The sequence below is a fragment of the Dermacentor andersoni genome, chromosome 1, assembly GCF_023375885.2.
Source record: "Dermacentor andersoni chromosome 1, qqDerAnde1_hic_scaffold, whole genome shotgun sequence".
In the NCBI taxonomy this organism is placed as follows: Eukaryota; Metazoa; Arthropoda; class Arachnida; order Ixodida; family Ixodidae; genus Dermacentor; species Dermacentor andersoni.
Window position 1 is genome coordinate 347323405 of NC_092814.1, and position 22124 is coordinate 347345528.

General features: G+C 43.9%; 1 protein-coding gene and 1 long non-coding RNA gene across 6 annotated transcripts in view; one reads left to right on the top strand and one right to left on the bottom strand.

The window, feature by feature from the left end:
* The window catches only part of LOC126516515 (histone acetyltransferase KAT5-like), a 135474-nt gene that overhangs the window by 108126 nt on the left and 5224 nt on the right, over nt 1-22124 (top strand). For all 5 annotated transcript variants that reach the window (XM_055063926.2, XM_055063923.2, XM_050166645.3 and 2 more), the window contains 3 exons: nt 1431-1571; nt 9849-9942; nt 11810-11972. In XM_055063926.2, the coding sequence (XP_054919901.1) occupies nt 1431-1571; nt 9849-9942; nt 11810-11972 (398 nt within the window). The remainder of the gene's footprint in view (nt 1-1430; nt 1572-9848; nt 9943-11809; nt 11973-22124) is intronic.
* LOC126516523 (uncharacterized) lies at nt 4660-7439 on the bottom strand. The gene is made up of 2 exons (XR_008609449.2): nt 6115-7439; nt 4660-5495 (listed from the first exon to the last, which is right to left on the bottom strand). It is a non-coding gene; the product is annotated as an uncharacterized lncRNA (long non-coding RNA).

The window sequence follows — 22124 nt, forward strand, 5'->3', positions numbered from 1 at the left end:
TGCATGAAAGCCTGTTGCTTGGAAAAGAAAACAGCGCAATCTGTGTAATCGAGCACCACCAACAGTTTTGAAGACGAAATATTAGTTCAGATAAGCCAATGCTAGCTGATAGCACCCACGCGACGGTTCTAGTGACGCTGGCATCACCAGTGAATTCAGTGAGTAGAAAACCCCATGACTCCTCAGGAAGATGAACTTCTTAAAATGTTGTAAACATGGGCAAAGTTTCCCTTGTATGTCACTCGTTTTTTCCTGCATTTCAAGTAATAATCCACACTTATGCAGAATAAAGGTTTTAAACAGAATATTTCATGGTGATTCTAATTTTTGAAAGGGTTGGTAAGAAAATTGCACTGCACTTATAATTATATCTGTATTGTGAGCACCTCACTGAAGTTTCTAAACGAAAAATAAGTATACACAAATTTGTGCTATTATTTTCATGCTCTCAAACATTCAATATATGGCTGTAACGATCAATGGTGTCCCTCTCAAGCGCAGAGAACCTGAAAGTGCATGGCCAAACTAGCCCAAATGCCCACATTTCGTCACTTCAGCACGGCCATGCGACAGTTGCTTCGATGGAGGCACCAGTGAAAGGAAAAACATACGAGGGCTGTGTTTCAATACTCGCTATAGATGGCAAAGTAGACAGCTAAGAGTGGACGGCGGCTATCTTAAGCCTCGTTCCAGTTATCATGAATACATCAAAGTAGACAGCTTTGCGAAGACAGTATCGAAGTCAAAAACAATTCAGGCTACTTTCCTCTCCAAAAAAGATGTAAAAGGATGCGTCACTTCTTGATGTTGAGAAAACAAAAGGTATTTTTAAATGGATCACATTCATGTTTAGCTTAATCATATCTCAAATGCCCCTGGGGCCAACTCTTAGTTCTTGTCTTTATAAATGACATTCTGGATGTCATCAACTGTAACATCAGCAGGTTTTTCAATGACGATTTTGTGTGCTTGAGTGTCAAGTCAGACGAATCCCACACAGCTTGAGCAACGTTTCAGTTTTGTGGAAATATAGTGCACGAATATAGTGCCTTCATGATTGTAGCTATACAGTCAGCATCCGAGTTTTGTGAATAACAGCTGTTAGTGCTTGTCACGTGTGCCTTTGTGGTCATTTGCCTAGCATTAATATTTAAAAAAAAAAGGTTTCCGAGGCGCATCTCCCCTTAACCTATTGTAAGCAATGATGGGCAAACTAAGCCTACTACAAGTGCTATGCAAAGTATATATTATTTTTTTTGTGGGTGGCCTATCGGATTCGGCATGCTAATTTAGTTTATTTGTCAGTTCTGTTTATAACAGCTTTATTTATCCTGAGTGTGCTGCAATCCTAAATTTTGTGAACAGGAACAGTCGTGTCCCCCCTTTTTTATAGCTTTGGGAATAATCCATGGAATTTATTCTTGTTGCAGACATATGCGCAAAACCTATGCCTCCTGGCCAAGTGTTTCTTGGACCACAAGACGCTCTACTTTGACGTGGACCCATTCCTCTTCTACGTCTTGACTGAGGTTGATAATCGTGGACACCATATTGTTGGCTACTTCTCCAAGGTAATTGCCGACTAGACTGCCAGCCTTTATCTCTCTTGCAGTGAAACCCCCTGTTTTTTGTGTGTGTGTGTGTTTTTTCTGCTTTTCTGCCAACTTACAGCTGACTTTTTGTGCCGTAATAGCATTTTTGATGTGTTAGGAACCTAGGCAGAGTAAAAAATTTGTGCATGATACCGAGCCTTTAGCTTCCACCCATTGACTATGGCCTCTTCAGGTTATGTTGCTTCGGAATGCATTAGCCTCATTTTTTCTAGATGTACCTGTGGCACACCATAGAAGAATATAGTACCAGATACATCAGGGTATTTTCATGTCAGGTGCCATTTTGTTTATAACCAGTTTTCACTGTATGGCACCAACAGATTTGCATTGAAATGCCAAAATTCATCTTTGTGTTCACGAAAGTGCCAGGCAACACATTTTTCCTTCCAAAAAATGTTGCAGCTATAACATAAGGAGCTTTGAACTTGCATGCTGCAGGAGGCCGTTTTCAAATAGACTGACCACGCTAGCATGGATGGCATTTTGTAAGTTTAACCTAACAAAATACATACATATACGTATAATTAATACGGGCTTTGCATCCACATATCATATCCAGACTTATTTTATTGGAAAAAAGGCTTCATCTGCCATAAAGAAGTGCCAAATGCTTTCCTGTATGGCAACTTTTTCAGATTCACGAGATGTGCGATTTCAACTGCTCTCATGCATACCACTTAGTAGGCGTCGTTTTCTACCTTTTTCTAACATGAATTCCTACCAACTAGCTCAACTCTCTGTCATTCTAATTATTACTTAAACTTTGTTTTTGCACGCATTTGTGCAATGCAGGCTGCACAAAGCACAACTTTTTGTTTTTGATATTAATTGTTCTGGAAGGAAAAAAGATTATATAAGTGACAACCTGATAGCTTTGTCAAGCTCAAGCATTTGTTGTACTTGCATTGGGGAGGGGGAATGGAAAATGGATCATTGTTGCACAGCCTGCAGGTTTGTGGTCACCCCGTTCAGGTGCACGACTCGTTCACATATCTGGCGCCCACCGTCTAAACACTCAGCCTCCTCGTCATTTCTCTAGCGGAAACGTTGTTGCCATAACGCACGTACGCTTGTCGAGAAGGCTCGCAAGCGGCTCGCCTGCTATATCGATGGTATTGTTGCAACGGAGCTGGAGGCCATTTGTACAGGAGTCGACTTGGCACAGACGTTAAATGAATGCAGGATCAGCGGCCATTCAATCTGCCAAGGTTCATGCTGCATACTGCACTTGTGTCCAGACAGGCTGGTCCGCATTGTAGCGTAGAACCGTCCAGCCGCGCTGTTTTGTGAACAGAGGCAGCGGTAGTATTGTAGCAGCCGAGATTCGTTTCGTAACAGAGCTGGACTCTACCATCATTAGCTGATAGCTCTTCGTACCTATAATGCTTGGAAGGCGTAACTTTTTATACTGCACAGATAATTTTCTAGTTCGCTCTCATGAAGTTTCATTTGTCTGGCGGACATGCATTGTTCTTCAAAATTGCACTTAGGTTACACTTGGTGTGTTACTGGTGACTTTTTGAAAATTTGTAAAAAGATCGTCTTTGATTTTTTATTTGGTTTCACAAATTGATGTCCTCATTATGCTAAACTAAATTCTTGAAAGGCATGTTGCAATTTTTTTGAATTTCTTTAATTTTGGAGCATGCAGTAATGACCCCATAATTATAGTGGCCATTGTACCAATTAAAGGAAGGCTGTGAGGGCAACGAGCAAGAAGAGTTTCATAAGGAAGATGTTGAAATTTTCTTGCTGAAGATTTCCGGAGGCGTTGCAGTAAATGTCAAAATATGAGCCTTTCTTTTTTGTTCATTGGGCATTACTTGTTTCACTTCTACATGCAAAGGCAGTGAACTGCTGTCTTTGCATGTAGAACAAATGCATTAGCTTATAACGTAAACAGAATGTGGTTCAAGCCTTGGGGAGCTAGTAAACTGCCACAAGTTGTTTAGCATAGAAAGCCTAAATTAGTGTGTTAGAAGCAAGCATAAGAGGGATGTTCTTTATCCTCTGTTAGTGAATGTAGGGTAGTGCAAATGTGTACTCTTTCATATTGAACCACAGTGTACAAGGTGAGAAATGTGAAACTGGTGCCTGGCAACTTCTGTACTCCCAGTGTAGGTCCCCAATGAAGCGTTTATGATGTTAAGAGACCACTGCAACAGCTGTCACTGAAGTGCATCAAACTTGCCCTTGTCTTTGTGGATAATGTTTGTACTAAAAAAGTAAGCTATCAGCCTTCTGTCAATACTGCACAAGAAGTGCAGTTGTAGTTGTGTGCTGCAAATATATACTTGCCACCATGGAAGGAAGAAAAAAAAAAACGAAGAGGGAATGTGATGTCAGCCCAGGTGAAAATGTTTTTACTTCCAGCTGGATTATGGAACTGGAAATTTCACCCAGCTGGATACTTTTCTAGCTGGGAAGGCAGCTGGAAAAAATCCAGCTGGGTGAAATTTCCGGTTCCATAATCCAGCTGGAATATATCCCAACTGGAACGTCTTCCAGCTGGATCCAGCTGCAAGAAATGCCAGCTGTAATTCAGCTGGAAGAGGTTCCAGCTGGATCCAGCTGCAAGAAATGCCAGCTGTAATTCAGCTGGAAGAGGTTCCAGCTAGAATCTCCAGCCCGGACTTTGCGTCTATAGTTCACGAGGGTTGCGATGTGGGCTTGCTGGTAATGCATCTTCAAGGGGAGTATGTTAGCGCGATTCAAAGACGGGACAAGAGAAGACACAAAGGGACACACACAGCGCTGTGTGTGTCCCTTTGTGTCTTCTCTTGTCCCGTCTTTGAATCGCGCTAACATACTCCCCTTGAAGTTGCGCCTATAGACTCACAGTCCGGGCTGGCACACAGCACTGGTCGCCATGGTGTTGAGCCATGCCCAGGTGAAATCCCAGGGTGTAACCTCGCATCAAGCAGGATACAAACTGGCTAGAATTCGCATGGATCAGCTTGCTGTCGCAAGTCACAGTTAGTTCCTAATGTGACTGGCCACAGGACCAACTGGTCCGGTGAAAATACATGCAGGCAAAACAGCATGGTGCTGAAACTTGAAACCCTTTATTTGAACACTTGCAGCAAGGATTGTGAAAGCATATCTTGCAGCTCCCCAAGGTGTGAAATGCACTTGCACATCGCCTTGTACACCATCTGAAAGAAATATTTAGGCATAGTGAGTGAAATTTAAAACAATCATGACTTCAATCCACTCAGTTCTAGTAAACAGTGAGCTTTACCAAAATCACGTGGATTGTATCAACAGCCTTTGGACAGTACCACAGTGTACCTTCATCACAGCCCCTTTTACAGTTTATGTGGCGCAAGGCCTCAACCTGAGCTCTCACGAGGCTCTCAACCTGAGCTGCAGGAGCTATGCAATGATTGTTAAATAGTTTAGCGCCATTGAGTGTTGCTTTAGTGTAAATAGAATTCAAATGAGCTCATTTGTATTTTGAACTTGGTGTGTGATGTAACTCAGGCCCCCAAGAAGCATTCTTCTGCTGAATAACACAAGAGCTTGAGGGCCAGTCTTTAATGTTATTGCTGTTTTGCACCAATTCAAAAGCCTGCCATTCGAGGCTACGTGTTTGCGAGCACGCACTTGCAGTGAAAGCACAGCATAAATGTGCTTCTATTGCGTTGGGCAGATTGACATATACGCACTAGTATTTAATAGACGTTTGTGCAACATTGGGCACAAACACTGCACGGCACTATATTCAAATGGGCTATTGGAGACAAAAGGGGCTTACGCAAACTGGCAAGCACTTCACATATGCTGCGTGATAATTTTTAAGTTTTATGCAATTTTTAACAAATCGCCTGTTGAAGATACCGTAATTCTAGTCCTTCAGCTGGGTCCTTCAGAGGAGATTACCTGCACGAAAAATCGAAACACATATTGAACTAATTTTAAAAAATTCAATAATTAACTTCCTAATTTATTACATTACGGCACATGTCGCAATCTACGAATTGTAGCCATTGAGATTGCCAGGCGTATCCACTTGGACTTACTCTCCAGAATGACACCAGTTGAAAATATGTGTCATGAAACTCTCCGTAAAATTTGGTCTACTTACTTTTTTAACAAAACGCCCATTTATTTCGCCTCGCACTTCAGAAAATTATATATCGAAACTGGCGTAATTCTGGAAATTCATTTAAAGTGGATGCATCTTGCAAACTCACAGGCTACAATTCGTTAATTTCAATATGTGCAGCAAGGTTAATTTGTCAATTTTTGCTAATTACTTGAAGATGTCTTTCGAGTTCGCCTGCTAATAATGTCCACCTCTTCGAATAATTCAGCTCAGCGACAAGAATTATGATATCTGCCACAGGCCATTTCTACAAATTCCGCAAAACATAAAAATGATCAACCTGTGTACATCACATACAGCAGGGACCTATGACATCATGCTCAAGCGTGCCAACATTCAGGATAAAAACAAACATTAACTTACGCTCAAAACATAAGCAAGTGAAATAATTACCTCCAAATTGTAGAATCCGGGCTGGAGAAAACTGTGCTCTTCGATCCGCACTGGTGAATCACAACACCACAAAGTACAGCAATAACAACCGTTGATGCCCGCTTGCCTGTACTTGTAACGCCGTCCAGAGAAGAAACTGTCCAAAAATATTTACTTCATGCGCAAGATCATGCAGGTTCCTCACAAAAACTTGATCACACGCACACCCGAGAGACTCTCGTTGTCTCACAAAATTGCCTCGCCGTGACAGATTCCGCCATGTGCTGTACGAAACTAGGGCCACTGTGGCGTCGTCATATTTTTTATATTCGGGCTGCATCTGTAATGCTGATGTTTGCTGCGAATAAAAATCCGAGCTTTTCCGAGAAATGCTTATATTGCAATACCAGGCTATTATTTTATTATTAGTGTCAAAAGAGCACACCAAGACAAGATACGAGACTAAAGCTACTAAGCATTCAACAAAAATGGCGGCGATTGTAGCGGTGTCGTGCAGCATTCGTGAAGGAAGGAAAAGATAGGAGCAGCGGTCATTGCAGCCTGATAACTGCTGAAGGTGCCACATGTTAAGGCTCTTTTTTGTTAGGGAAGGAATTGCTATGCTGTAAACACTAGCCGTTTGCGCAACGGCTCATCATGACCAATCGGGCAAGCTCCTCGCTAGACGACGTCGACAGTGTAGCAAGATAACACAGTGTCGATCAAGAGCGCGTCGCTTTTGTCTACTACAAGTAAGGTTCAATAAAAGTGGCAGTTTTCCTGGAGATATATTTTTTGGCAACTCCTACTTTCGATTGCAATCGATCCCGATCGAGCCCGATCGCGATCAAAGGTACCCTGAGTGACGAGCATTTCCATGCAGTTCATGCAATTAATTACTATTGTTGTCACAACACAAACGAATAAAAATATTTTTTTTTTGCTGCTGCTGCAAGAGTAAAAGCTCTTCGTTCTGATACAAACACCACCTAGGGCTAAATATGGACATGTTGCAGATACAAAAAATGTCAATGCAAGTGGGAAGCTCCACTTTCCAGTCGATAGATTCTACTTCCGGCTGGAAAATGCTCCATCCAGTTGTTTCCAGTTGGAAGCGCTGTTTCCAGCTAAAAAATGCTGTATCCAGTTGTTTCCAGCTGAAGCTGGAAAACTTCCAGCTGGAAGTGCTGCTTCTAGCTGGAAAACTAGCTGAGGTGGATTCCACTTCAAGCTGGAAAGTGCCATTTCCAGCTGGCTCTGGAAAATTTCCATCTGGAAGGGCTGATTCCAGTTGGAAACCTGGCTGGGAAGACCATTTCCAGCTAGAAATTCAGAGCCCATTTTCATGTGGGAGGCAGTGAGCCTTCATAAAGCAGCCTTCTCTGACGTTCTCTCCCAGCTTTCACTTGGAGAATCATGAGAAATGCATGCATGGCAATTAAAACCCCGGTGAAGATCATGCCATACATGGCTTGGTTCATGGTAGGTTTGAGTCCAGTTGGTTGCTGGAGTTTCCACCTCCTTCTACAGCTCCTGCTACTCTCTTTCTGCTCGCCACATTTGATGCCTTTTGTTCTTGGCATTGAGAGCTGCAAACATTGTGGCCATTGCAATGGCAGCACTCGCTTCAGACCGTCCACACATTTAGCCACCCATTGCAACTTTCTAGTGGTGCAGCAGACAAGCAGACGAGCCGAACACAGCCACGCAAAAAATGACCGCTTGCAATCGCCTGCTTTGGTGCTTTTCCTATGATTCTTTCTTTTTATGACTAGGCTTCAAGATTGTCACGTAACTCTCTCCTAGTTTCTTTCATTCCTTCATGCTTGCCATCATGTCGAGATCTTAGAAAAGTATCGCTTTTGCTTGCTCAGTGGAGAATGAATGCACACTCCTACAGCTGTAGGGGATATCATATACATTTAGCAGCTCGCAAGGATTGCTTCTGGCTTGTATAACTGATTAGAAACAGCTAAAAGGCAAATAAATTTCACTTTTGAAGTCAGTGTGCAACATGGATATAACTCTGATTGCGTAGCATGTCAAAATTACTGTAGGCTCATCTTGTCTGTAATAGTGCAAAACTGTGTGACTTGATCTGTTGTATCCACCTCTTGAGTACCATAGGCACCAGGTGCAGAAGCATTTTGACCAATGGTGCCTTCATGCAGTGGCGCTGTGAATCTAATGGCATGTGACGGCCGGTCCGGTCGCAGCAGATGCAGCTTCCAGCTGCGTTGGCTGATTATGTTCCATTGTTTCTTTTGTTTTGCATTGCTGGAATGTCCTGTGGAACCAAAAGTCTGAACGAACATGTTGCATTTTTAGGTGCAAGAACAGTTACCAAAACATGACTGAATCTGGCGAGGCCATTCAGTTCCATCAGTTTTTATTGTGGCCCCACCAGCTGGAGTAGCATAAAGCCTAGATATGCGTTATTCGTAGGCAGCTGCGTGTACATTTCAGACACTGCTCTGATTTTGTCAAGTTGTTCTAACATAAATAAAGGAGCCATTCATTCACAACAGCATCATGTTCTAATTGTGCGTCCTAGCATCCACAGGTGTGAGACCTCTGGAGCTTGAGCACCGAAGGCATACATGGAGATTTACAGTTCTCAAAGGGTTGAAAATTGAGCTTGTTGGTACATTGAAACCCATGCTTTGCCTTTCTTGTCCTGCCATTTAGCGCTGTTAAAAATATTAGTCATAATTTTGCCTTCTTCCCAGTAGATCAGTCATTTTCTTCTGTATTATATCTTCTTTCATCGCGTTTCCCAGCTCTGGCTGCAGCTGGTAAAGGAGTCTGTGTGCTCTGTATCCACAGCGAACTTAAAATGCAGCAGCCTGTTTAGAGTGGCTGTCAATGCCGGCCTTACACGGGCTCCGGCCACGACCGACAGTTCTTGTCGTGCCAAGCTACGTGAAATAGACCATGATGGAAGATTGGTGCTAGTTGCTAAGACATTAAGGTTGACAAATCATTGCGAGAAAAGGAAGAAAACAAACTGAAAACAGGAGAATACCGTCACATCAGCGAGCAGCAAGAAAAAAAAAAAAGGATGTGCATTTCTTCATACACAACTAGGTTAATGTGCACAGCAAAATTACATGAACTGCTGGAGTTCCGTGTCATTGCTTTCGCGGTGAGCTTTGTTTGCAGGGTGCATTTGCATCACAGTTTGCACTCGTTTTGTGCTACCTAATGCTGTGGATATGACCTGCCTTGTACAAGTGGTGAATTTTCTTAGGAGCAGATGCTCAAAAATATTTCTTCCAGTTCATCGGGCCTTGGAAACCACAGTGCGAAATTGCTGGGAATGCAATGTGCATATCTTTGCCCATCATCTGCACCACATGCCATTGCACTTACTGCTGCCGTTGGTGCCGCAGTTTGCCAGTGTGCTGTTGGCACCCTCAGATGGGCACCTGGTGCCTATTCACAAGGCAACAGCAATGACTAGGCTGTTAGATAAGGCACTTCACTGTTTAAAAGTAGTCTGCCACTAGAGGTCCTATGAGTGTGCATGGCGTTTGCTTAAAAGCAGAAATGCTATTTAGTTCCTTATGCTCTTTTTTAGAGTTAGACTCAAATGGTTCTTAAGTGAATGTTCATGATATGTTACAGTTAAAGTGGGCATGTTGTGTTTTCGGGCATTCTGTTCAGTAATATATGTGCGGCCAGCAACAAGAGGAGATCGTTGTTGATTGCTGGATGCCATCTGAATGCAGTGCGTTTTTGATGTGACCTTGCAGGAGAAGCTATCACAGGAGGACTACAACTTGTCCTGTATCTTGATTCTTCCCCCATACCAGCGTAAAGGTTATGGAAAGCTGCTGATTGAGTTTAGTGAGTATTGGCTTATTTTTTTAGATGGTTATGTACTGTAACTTTATCCCTCAGTTTATTAACGGAGTTGAACAAGTTCGCAAGTTGTTTTGATATGTTCACAAGTTGTTTTTATAAAAATAAGGCCCTCTTAACTGACTTCACACAGTATTGGCGTACCCGCCATCACTTCTCCCCGGAATTGTGATGCATGACCTAGAGTATATGGCACCTGAGCATGACCCCAGAGATAAGGTGGCACCCGTGGCACGCTGAAAAATCTCGGAGGCAGCTTGCTGGGACTTGCGTCACAGCGACAACCACAAGGTGCATGCGTCATCTGCTTAGGCGCTATTTAAAGACTGCTAACAAGAAAATTATCAATTAACAGCCTTGTGGATTTTCCAAGATTGCTTTTGTGGTACACTGGGACTTCGTTATAACAAAGTTGAAGGGGGGGGCCTAAAGTACTTCGTTATATCCATAGCTTCGTTGTATCCCTCATTGCCATTTGCTGCAACATATGCCTAGTGGGGTGCGGCAGTTGTTAACATCGAAGTAAGAAGATGGCATTGCAGCCCGCAGAACCGCTCCACGGCCACGCATGCGATGAAATTTGAATAAAGCAACAAAAACATCTCCAGCATGTGCAACACTTGAAGTGGCACCTGACGCGATAGCCTTTAGACAGCTGCCTTTTGTTCCACTGTGATGGTCTTTCGCATCCACTTTCCACTTGGCACGTCGCGGTCGAGCAGCAGGTGGCACACAGCACTGCGCTCCGCTGTGTGATCAAAGCGGCTAGCGAACATGGCTCGGCTGGCTCGTAGCCTCCAAGGTTGCACCAGTGGCAATGCGATCTAGGAGGCCACACCCACCTGCCAGCCCACACGGTGTGTCGTAGGGAGAAGTGAATGCACAGCTTTGGATGTGACCCCCGAAATTGCCCCGGGGAGATCTCGTAGGCCAGGTCCAGCTGCAGCTGCCTGCATCTTGTGCCTTAGAGAATGAGAGAAGCGAATGCACTAATCCTTAGCACTGCCACGCTTAGCTGCGGACTTGCGCAGAATTCCATGTGTCTCCTGAGATTGTGCCAGAGAGATCTAGGAGGGGACGCCCCACTGCGCCCCGCAGTAGAAGCAAATGCACCAATCTTTCGTACAGTCACGCTGCATGGCACAGCTCATGCAGCCAGGCACACGCAAGAAAGAGAGAGGGAAGTGGAGAAATGCGATAGTGAGCCGTTGCGTCTGCACAGCTACGCGCGACGGGGAGAAAGGCGAGTGTTGCTCGATGGTGTATTCGATGCGGGGACACCAGAGTTTTCAACTGTCGCAGCGATTGTGTGCTGAACTCCACATAAAACTATGTATTCAGCATGAAACGGTCACATACTTTTTGGTTTCAGAGAAGAACCTACTTTGTTATATCATTAGCAGGACAATTTTACTTTGTTAAAATGATATTTTAAATACATGGATCTCTATGGGAATTTCAAGGGGAGTTTCATTTACTTTGTTCTATCCATTATTTCATTATATCCCCTTTCATTATAATGAGGTTCGAGTGTAGTTACGACTCATAACAAATCTAGCCAAAGTGAAATTTTGTTGCAGCTGGAGTGCGAAACCAAGATTGTTTCTGCATTGCTGTTTCATTTTTAATTCTTCACTGCTGAACAAGCTTCATCTTTTTCTAAGCGACCTGACTCTACATTGTTAGGACAATAGCCATTTTGCAGTTTGAGATGTGTAAATTGCATTGGTTTCATCGGGGGTATAGCTTCTACTGCAGTGTTTCATTGCATTCACACTGACTGCAATTAGCTTATTGCATCATTTGCAGCAAGTGATAGCTATCTCAGTCACTGCCTGCTTTTGCTTTGCAGGTTATGAGCTCTCGAAGTGTGAAGGCAAGACTGGCTCCCCTGAGAAGCCACTTTCTGACCTGGGGCTGCTGTCGTACCTGTCCTACTGGTCTGAGGCCATTCTCGAGATTCTGATTAACATGGTCGCTGCCGAAAATGAGGAAAGGCCTAGGATCAGCATTCAGTGAGTCACTCATCACAAATTGATTTCAGATGTGGGAAACCATGTGATTAAGACCATGTGCTAAACAACAGGGGACCACTTTGGCACAAGTGGCAGCAGATATCCTTTTGCAGCTTGTGCCATCTCTAAAGAAACACCTCTCTCTTACTTCCCTTATGTATGTATATATATATATATATATATATCAGGGGCGTAGCCAGGGGGGGGTGCTTATGGGGCTTCCATCCCCCCCTTGAAATTTTCTCGTGCTGTCATGCACCGCCGACCAAAACAACCCCAGTTTCTGGAAATCATTCTGGATTTTGTCTAGAATGTATGTCATTTTCATGCTCGAAAAGGCATTTCAGCGCGAACATTACTAACTCAGACCGGATTTCGCGGCAACGTCCATGCACCGGGAGTCACATGACGTAAGGAGCCTTATCCGAGCACAAAGCTTCAAGGGCATTTTGATGACAAGTGGGCTTGTCGCAGCAGCTCATGGAGGCTGCAGAATCTGTGGAGTGCATGGATTTCAATTCAGAAACTTTATGGGTATAAAGTTCTCGTAAACTTTTTATGCGAAAAGTGCATTGACATTTCCAAAGTCATGCTTTAGGTTTTCAATTCCGTAACTTTGTGGGTTTGATGTTGTTATAAACAGTTGACGTCAAAGGTGCATTGACTTTTCTGAAGTAGTGCATCAGACCGTACACTGAGACAAGCCAAATCAACACACTATCAGACAAGTAGACAAAGCATGCAGCTAGGTCCGTTGAGACGAAGTGTTGTGGTGGTTCATTTGTGCCGTCATGTCACAGAAAAGAATATCAATATTTTTCTTCACCTGCGCCAAAACACCTATGAAGCCACCAAAGGTAACTACGTTCTTATTTATTTTTGTACTTTGGCTTTTATTCGTGAGGACACATTGAGCCTCTTCAATTTTCTTGTTCTACCTGCGGGCTGCCATAGCCAGCCAACGCGCATGTGTTTTTCTCGCGTTGCCCCAACCACTGCGTGGTGCACTTCTGTGCGCGTTTGTTTTTCTTTGGCCGAGTGGATTTTCGTCTGGCAGAGTTGTGAACGCTTTCTGGCTAGCAGGCAAGAAAAGGAAACAATGGTCGGTCGCGGGCATCACTGCAACACATTTGCTTGAGCGCAGCCTCTTTGGCAAGTGTTCCCTCGCCGGTGTAGGATACCAAACAGTATACATATGCTTCTCTGTGGACCAAGCGTCTCACGTGTTTTTTTTATTATTATTATTATTATTTCTTTGGTGGCCACATTGGTGCCCAAGGTAGGCGTTCGATTGTGGCCAACATGCTTTCCTCTGCGTTTTTCGTTTTTTTTTTTTTTTCATTCCCACACCACAAAAGAAAAAAAAAAGACGTTGTGGCACAGCGAATTGTCGCATGGTGAAAGTTCGATTTTGTTACTTCTTCTTTTGCAGAAAGTAATGGGCCATGATATGCTTCAGTTGCCGGATACTCCTATTATATTATTGCGATAGCAAATATATGGACGCTCCAGGTGCATTGCTGCCGTCGCCCTCATGTTCCATATAAAGTCCTATGCCATAACCGTGACCGTGCACCGCATGCTGTATGTGCGAGTGAAAGCGTAAGAGGGTGGTGGTGACATGGATGAGCCGACAATGGTGGTTCTGTCTTTGTGTGCGCAAGGGAGAAAAGTGGGGAGGAAGCGCACCACCTACCGTCGCACGCGATACATCAGGGGGAGTGGAGGGAGGGGTGGCGGGCCTGAGGATTCTGTGATCTGTGGATCTGTGATTGTGCAACATGTTTATTTGCCTTGTTTGATGCACTATATACCGTGACTTTTTCTTAGATACATAGATTTATCGGAGACTTATATGTTTCTTTAAATATCTTGTTGGGGGGTTTTGTGCTGTGAACTTTGTTTCCAGTGACACTTTTTTGCCCTTAAAGGGAAGCTGAAACACTTTTAGAAAAAAATGAGTTCCCTGCGGCATTCGACAGTTTTGAGTCCACTGAACACGAATATCTCGTTTAAAAAGGGCGGAAACAAACGCAAGCGGCTGTTTTTTGCAAGAAAACACGCACCAGCGCCTCAGGGCATCGCGCGTGATTGGTCGTGATTGGTCGGAACCGCTTTGACGTCATTAGCGGGGATTGCCGGTCGGCGCCGCCGTTTCAGAGCGTAGCACACTGTTCTGTTCTGGCTTCACAGCTGAGTTGTAAGCATTATGGAATTTTCTCACTGTCTCGGAGAGCTTGTATTTTCGCCGTACATGTTCGAACCGACAGCCGATACAGAAAACGATGGTGGCAACGGGGGGCAGTGACGATGTTGAGTGTGCCAACAGCGAGAGCGATGTGTGCACCTTCTTGCGCATTAGAAATCTTAGGTGGTACGTATGTCTTTTCATATAGCTGCACGTTCCAATGACGGGAGAAAAAACGCGCTAAAGTGTCACTGGAAACTAGCTGCTGGAAGAATGCCGAAGCAATAACATCTCATTAGATTGTAAACACGGGTGCAATTCCGCGATGTCATGCACCTTGCCGCTGCTTGTCTAAAGTTCCGTGGTTTTTTGCGTGTTGTACATGATCGCGAACATAAGTCCCGCGTTTGGCTACTTCAAACTCTTCAACATCATCTGCTTGTGTCACACTGGCTGCTTCACACTCTTCGATTTGTGATGGTAGTGGAACAGGTTCATCAGGGGCTCGGTTCTCGAGGTGCTCTGCTAGAACCTGAAAGAGTGCAAGGCACGGATGTCATGGATTTCAGCATATCATGCATATCAGCAAACATGACGAACACTTGGATTACTTACAGTAATTGAAATACTTTTTCAGTAATTTATGTGATGGATTAGTTGTCTAGTGATTAAGTAATGGGAATTATTTGGCGTCTGTAATTTAATGGCTAAAGTAATTTATTGATTGCGTTAAATATGCACCAGTAAGCTGTGTACGGCGCCAGAACGTTGGTAGTGTCATGAGGCATCATGGAGGCACATGGGGGGCAGGGCATGAGATGTTGAAGAATGTTGAAGAAAGGTTGGCGTCCCTTTATACTTTGCTTTTTGCTTCTCATATGCATGAAAACTTTTTGGAAGCAATCGTAAAGTAATACCATTACTTTTTTGAAAGCGGTAATTGGTAATGTAATTCAAATCAAAGAGCGTAATAAGAAAGTAATGAATAATGTATTATATTTACTTTCAAATAATAATTTTACCATGCGTGATGCATAGCTAGTTAAAGGCAAGAAAAAATTTTTTTGTCCAGCAGCGATGCCTGTATTGGGCTAGACCACGTCGAACGCTGACAAGTTCAATACCTCACAACGTTACTTCATTATTTGAGCCCCTTCGCCTTGCCATGGGTGCGGCTGTGCCGACGCTCGTTTTTGCGGCATTTCGCTGCTGGTAGCAAGCTGTGAGTGCGAAATCTACGGAACGAAGTTTTTACACGCTGAATTCAACTACTCTAACGCGAGCATGAAAATGTTACCGTAACGCCTTATGTCGTGCAATTTGAACACGAATGCTGAACAGCTAAACCTGCGGGCACCGCATGGTAGGACGAATAGTAAATATCACTGAATGAGCAAGCATACCCCCGGCCAGTTATTTCACCGTACCAAAACAGCGCCGAACAAACAGCCGTAGTACAGTGTTCCGTGACAAAGTGGAGTGGCAAAACAGGATGAAAACGGCAAGCACTTTGCACGCATGTGCATATTCCCAGCTGTGCCTCCACCTCGCTTCGTCATAGGCCGCTGTAAGGCCGTTTGTTCGACACTCAGGTGATCATCCGTTTAAAAAATTGCCCGTGTGCACATTAAAACCCTTACCTCACCCTTTCTCCTCTTGGCGAAGGCCGCTCTTGGAAGTGGCGAGGTGTTTCTCTTGCGGGAGAATATAGACGCAACAACGCCGGCCTTCAGTCGCGCCGATTTAATTGGAATACTGATTGCCTGCATCATTGTCAAGCTCCGATGATAATCACTGTTGCGGAAATGGTTCGAACACAGCACAGTTGCTTTTGTCGGCAAGAAATTATCTCTCCTCACCGCACAGACCCACTGCGCTGCAAGTTTCTTGTCCTTTGGGAACATGTGAAACACCAAATCGTCTCGCCCGCCTGTGTTCGCACAGCCGAATGCTGCACAGTACGAGGGCATGTTGGGCGCCCTTGGCTGTAGGCACTCACGCAGCACAGAGAGGAAGCACAGTTAACGAAAATCGCAAAAGAAAACAAACGTGAGTGGCGGCAGTTCTCTCGTAGCGTTGTTTAGTAACGCCCCCCCCCCCCCCCCCCCCCCAAACGAAGTTTCTGGATATGCCACTGATACATATGTGTATATATATATATATATATATATATATATATATATATATATATGCAATTGGTTAGAGAATTGCATGCGTAATGCGAAGATGTGGGATCATTCCCCACCTGCGGCAAGTTGTTTTGTCATCCACTTTCATTGCCATTAATTTATCATTTCTTTAATTCAGTTAGTAAGTACAAGTAATTTCCCCTATGTTGCCCTTGGTGTATTTGTTTTTTGGCTTCTCATGATATGGTGTGTGTATGTATATATATATATATACATATATATATATATATATATATATATATATATATATATATATATATATATATATATATAATATCAATGAAGCCATGAAAAGCATAGCTGAAGCAAACAGTTCACGTATGCATTTCTAAATTTTGGAATCTGTTCACTTCATAATTATTGAGCCCTTCATTCCCCTGGGTCTTTTCGTATGCACAGTATTCATTAAAGGGAACTAAACAAATGGTTAACTGGGTCAGTAAATTACACTTGCATAATACCCTAAATATGCTTACCATGAACTTAGTAAGTCAGAAAATATACAAAAATGAAAGACATGCTTGAAGTTGCCAAACTAGCTCTTCATGGCGTCATGAAATTTCGACATCACCTGCTCATAACTAGTCAAGTAAGTAAGGATTGCATTAGCATTCTATAGGAACAAAGGGTCAACCTTGCGAGTTTCATAACATAAACTGTGAAAATGCTTTGAAACCTCTGACATCATGCTAACTTACACCAATGCTGTGGTTTGGGCACTGAGTTTAAAAATGGAACCTTGCCTTTCATGAATTTTTATCACTAATAACTAACTTCTTCTGTGGAATAAATCCATATTGAGTCTTTAAAAATACTTGACTAAACTGAACTTGATGTTGCCCTTTAGCATCCTCTTAAGTACAACGTTGGTAAATATGGCATAGCAGGGCAAATGTTAAGTGAGGCATCTGTCACTGTTTCCTTTCCCCTGGTGTCATAGGTGTGCGTGCCCTTGCAGTTCTCTATTTTGTGTGAGAATTAAACCGTAATCTTGCGTCTCGTAGTGCACTCTTAATGTAGCACCCAAATGTTCTTGCTACCTTGTGCACCTGCGTACCTCAGTGTGGGGCTCAGCGTGATGAGCCATAGAGTGCAGTCCACTTATAACGATATCGAGAAAGACGAAAAATATGATCGTTATAACCGATTATCGCTATATCTGGACTGCAGTTATCAAAAAAAAATAAACGCGTTTGTGCTCTTTACCTTTGCAGCTCTGAACTCGAATTCGCTACTTGCTCTAAAGAATAGATGATGTAGACAGTAGGCCATGAAAAACAAACTTTATTTCTAGCGCCAATGACCGTGTCAAGGATTAGGCGCGCCGAAATAGTCCGAAATCTGCACTTGCTTTTGCGGCAGCTTCAGCTTCACAACCGCGGTGTGCATGGATTCCAGCTGCTGCGCGAACACTGGCGGCAATCCTTTAGCATGCATAAAATCAATTAAGGAGTCGATCGACGATAGTGCACTTTGCGTGGACATCGTGGTCGAGGTCAAGGAGCCACTGTCGATTTCGTTGTCACTGTCGCTGATGCCGTCGCCACCGTCGCACAACTTTGCGTCTGTCGAGACAGCACATCTTCGGCGATCGCCTCGTCGGTGACCTCATCGCAGAACGAGGCAGCACTGTCTGCAGTCAAAAACCCCTCCTTCGACACACCACCTGTGTCACCAGTAGCAACGAGCTCCCAGAGCTCGGTTATGTCAGCGACTTCCACCGGGTCAGTCTCAGCGGGTTGGGGAAGTTCGTCCTTACGCACAAAGCCCGCCTTCTTGAAGCAATTGGTGATGAACCACTGGTAAAGCGCCTCTTCAACATCGGCGTTCAAAGGGTCTCTAACCCCTTTTCCGCTGATCGGAATGGCCGCTGATAGCTCCTGCCTTCACAATCGCGGTGCTCCCGGTTTTCAAGATGGTTGATATCGTTAACTGGACGAGCTCATACTTCTTCACGAGGGCGCTCACCTTGAAGCCGCATCGAGTTCCTGCAAAATATCCATCTTCGTGTCAAGCGACACAGCTTTGCGCTTTGTCGGCGCCATCTTCGAACTGGGTTGAACCGTTGGTTGCACGCTGCTTCGGTGGCGTCAGCCTGCTATCGCAAGAGAGACGCGGGACGGGCGCTACCGCGCCGCTTTGCTTGTCGCTTCTTTTTTTTTTTCTTTCTCTCTCTTTCGGAGCGACTGTGGCCGACGCGCATGTAGTGTTCCTGTATATGCTCCCGCAGGGAGCAGAGTTGCGCATAGTTCCGCCGCCGTGATCCAGCTCTGCAGCGAAGCCACTCCTCGCGCGCGCAGGAGCCAAATGCCGCGCGGTGTTCCGCCTTTTTCTCTGGTGGTCGCGAGCTACAAGCGCCAATTGTTCGCAGGCGCTTAGCAAAGGGCACTTGTCAATACAGGCTACGCTCGAACGAGTCATTCGTGCAGCCGGAGGGGGTGGGCTTCCAACCAACCGAAACTTTGTATGTACCTATGTAAACACGCATATACAAACACACACATGAACGTACAAATATGGGGTGGGACCGCCTTTGGTTCCCCAAAATAATATACTCCCGTGGCTCGAACAGCTCCAAAGTTCGCTCGCAAACGCGCAGTACGTTGCCACAAACAGCGGTGCAATGATTTTCAGCATGCATATGAAGTTGTCTTATCATGACCAGAAAGCAAGAAATGTTTTAAAGAGTGTTTAAAACTTCACACACGTAAGGTGGACACTTAGCGCATTTTGGCTGCCGAAACCAGCCGATTAATGACCGTCGCCAAGAGAGCTATCGTGCCTGCAGTTATGTCACTGACCATTAACAGAGCGCCATTTATCACTAACCATCGTTCACAACAGCTGCACGTTTTCGATACATGCGGTGCAGACACAGATTTAAGCGCATTTCAAATGTTGACATGTGCACATTTTAAGCAAAGCTTACTTTTATTTACAATTACTATTTAGTAGTACTTACTATTTAGTAGTGCTTACTATTTAGTAGCAGCAAATCTGCAAATAGAAAAAAATTCAAGATGCAAGAGCTTCTATCTGCTCCTCTGAACGCACGATCGACGGTCCACTGATTGCAATGGCGATGGTACTGACGGAAACGACGAGTTCGCATGAGTCGGCGATGCGCCCGTAAAGTTGGCTTCGCAGCGGCGCGGATCATTTGACGTCATTTTTCGCGCTCGGCCAATAGCGGTGCGAGCGGCGCCGGAAAAGGTATGCGCAACTCTGCTCCCTGCGGGAGCATATACAGGAACACTAACGCGCATGAAGCAGCTAGCGCCATCTTGTGGCGCGCTGCGCCAACGTTGGCTGCGCCTATTCGTGCGCGGGCGGGGCGAGACGCGCTGCGCGGTAATGGCGGCAGATACGAACTTACGGAGGTAAACATCGCCTCGCCTCGACATCGTTCGTTTCAGGGAACTAAGCGACGCAAACGTTACGATTATTTGGCACGGAAAACGCCGTCCAGACTGCAAAATTTTGATCGTTATATCCGATATGCGGTGAATAACCTATCGTTATAAATGGTTTTTTTTCCCCATAGACCTAATGCATAAAATGACACTCTCATGTCGACCCATCGTTATAACCGATATATCGTTATATGTGGTATCGTTATAAGTGGACTGCACTGTATAAGTAGCCTACATACAATGTTTGTGAAGCATTCTTCAGCAACTCTGGACCAAGAATTTTTAGGAACTCTGGTCTTAGTGCCCCTCCCCAATGGGTAGTAGGAAAGTTCACTCACTGCTCTACCTGTGCAGTTCACATGTCAGTCAGTCAGTCAGTCAGTCAGTTTTTATTTGCAGGAAAATCGCATCATCCTGCGGGTGGCAGAGACTAAAGGCATGATTGCCTGACGAGGTCTCTGCCCCCGTAACAAAAGGAGCAGTCCACAGCAGTACAGCAGAGAGCTGGTAACAAAAGAGAGGCGGCGTTACAAATAGTACACGTATACAGCGTACATCATACATACATCATACATTCTATACAATATGGGTGTACTTAAACACTGTGGACAGTTTATTTTTTTAAAAATCACATTGAAGATTCACTCATATCACAAAAATACTTAAAAGGAAGTCAACAATTGAAACGGAAATTTACATTTGTCATTGTAACTTAACAATTTCAACGAAAAACAGAATCGACGGAAAACAAAATGGACCGCAGTTCACGTTTGAACGTTTTTCTGGGTAGGCAGAAATCCAAAACAGAAGCACAGCTATTTAACATGTCTATTACCTGATATTCCAGATCTTGTTTGCCATAATTTGTTCTGACTTTTTTATTTCTGCGTTTGGGGTTACGGATATCATATTGCGCCAAGACAGGTGTGTAAATACTGTGGAGTTTCTGTTTATAAATTCGCTGTGCCAGTATCCATAAATAGACTTTATTTGCAGGTAAAACATCAAATCTAGGAAATAGTGGTTGTGTCGGCAACAAACTAATAGGGCTGGTGTGGTTCACAAAAATCCGGAGGACACGTTTTTGCAGCAGCTGTAGCCTGTCATAGTTCCCTTTTGTCGTTGTCCCCCAGACCAGAATGCCATACAAAAGTTTAGAATAGAACAGGGAGTAATATAGTGATTGCTTTAGCCAAAGGGGTATAAGAGGAGCTATTTTTCTAATACATCCAACAGACTTCGCGAGTTCGGAGAGCAGATGATTGACATGGGGGGTCCAAGACAACTCTTCACTAAACCATACCCCAAGGAACTTTTGCACACTTACTTGTTCTAAGTTATGTCCTCTGTACTGTAAGTTAATCATTTTTTTATGCTTATTGATTGGCTTAAATATCATGTACTTTGTTTTTACTGCATTCAACTGAAGTTTGTTTTGTTGCAACCAGGCGGATAAATCACTTAAATACAGATTGGCCGATTGCTCAATGTCATGCAGTGTTCTACCTGTAAAGAATAAACTAGTGTCATCTGCAAACATGGTTATTGTGGGTGTTCTTTGTAGTTCCGTAATGTCATTAACATATAAGAGGAAAAGTAACGGGCCTAATATCGAACATGTCATCCAGCATCCTGTTTATCGTGGCCAACCTCCAGTCTACAACTATAATTGTAAATGCTTTGGAAGGAAATGATTTTGCCTTGCAATAATTTGATGCATGTTTAGTAGATGTGGGACTTTTTTCGTTCCTGTCTTTATACTTTTCTGTTGGGTGCTGCTGACATTCACGATTGTTACTCACATCAAATCTTTTTACGTTGAAAATCAATTTTGTTGGTTTCTTCTGAGTGTTCAGCATGGGACTGCGCAATGTGTCTTGCCTTATAAAATTAATTTAAGAAAGTCTGAGAATAACGGATGAACTTGAAAAGCTGAGGACTGCCCAGTCAACATGGAAAAATTAATAGCCAAGTGTTAAAATATGCGAAGACGGCAGCGTGGATCCGATAAAGTAGGTAGGCAGCTGATGTCTTAGTTCAGGTTGAAAGGATGAAAGGGTGCTGAACAAGTCACATAATGCACAGAACAGGCATTACTAGGCTGTTAAAGCAAGAGGATGAGTGCCGAGTGAAAGGAAGTGCAGTCTAAAACAGCAGAGCTAGAATCAAGTGTCAAGATAGCAAATTTGTCATCATGGGGTGCAATAGGAAATGGAAGCAACTAGTGGTTGCTTAGAGAGGCTTTCATCCCACTATGAATGAACATAAATAAGCAGGTGATAGTAAATAGAGTTAATATATGATTTCTGCAGCAGCAGCAGAAATTGACAGTCAGTTGACCATCTGTGCGACTACCACTGCG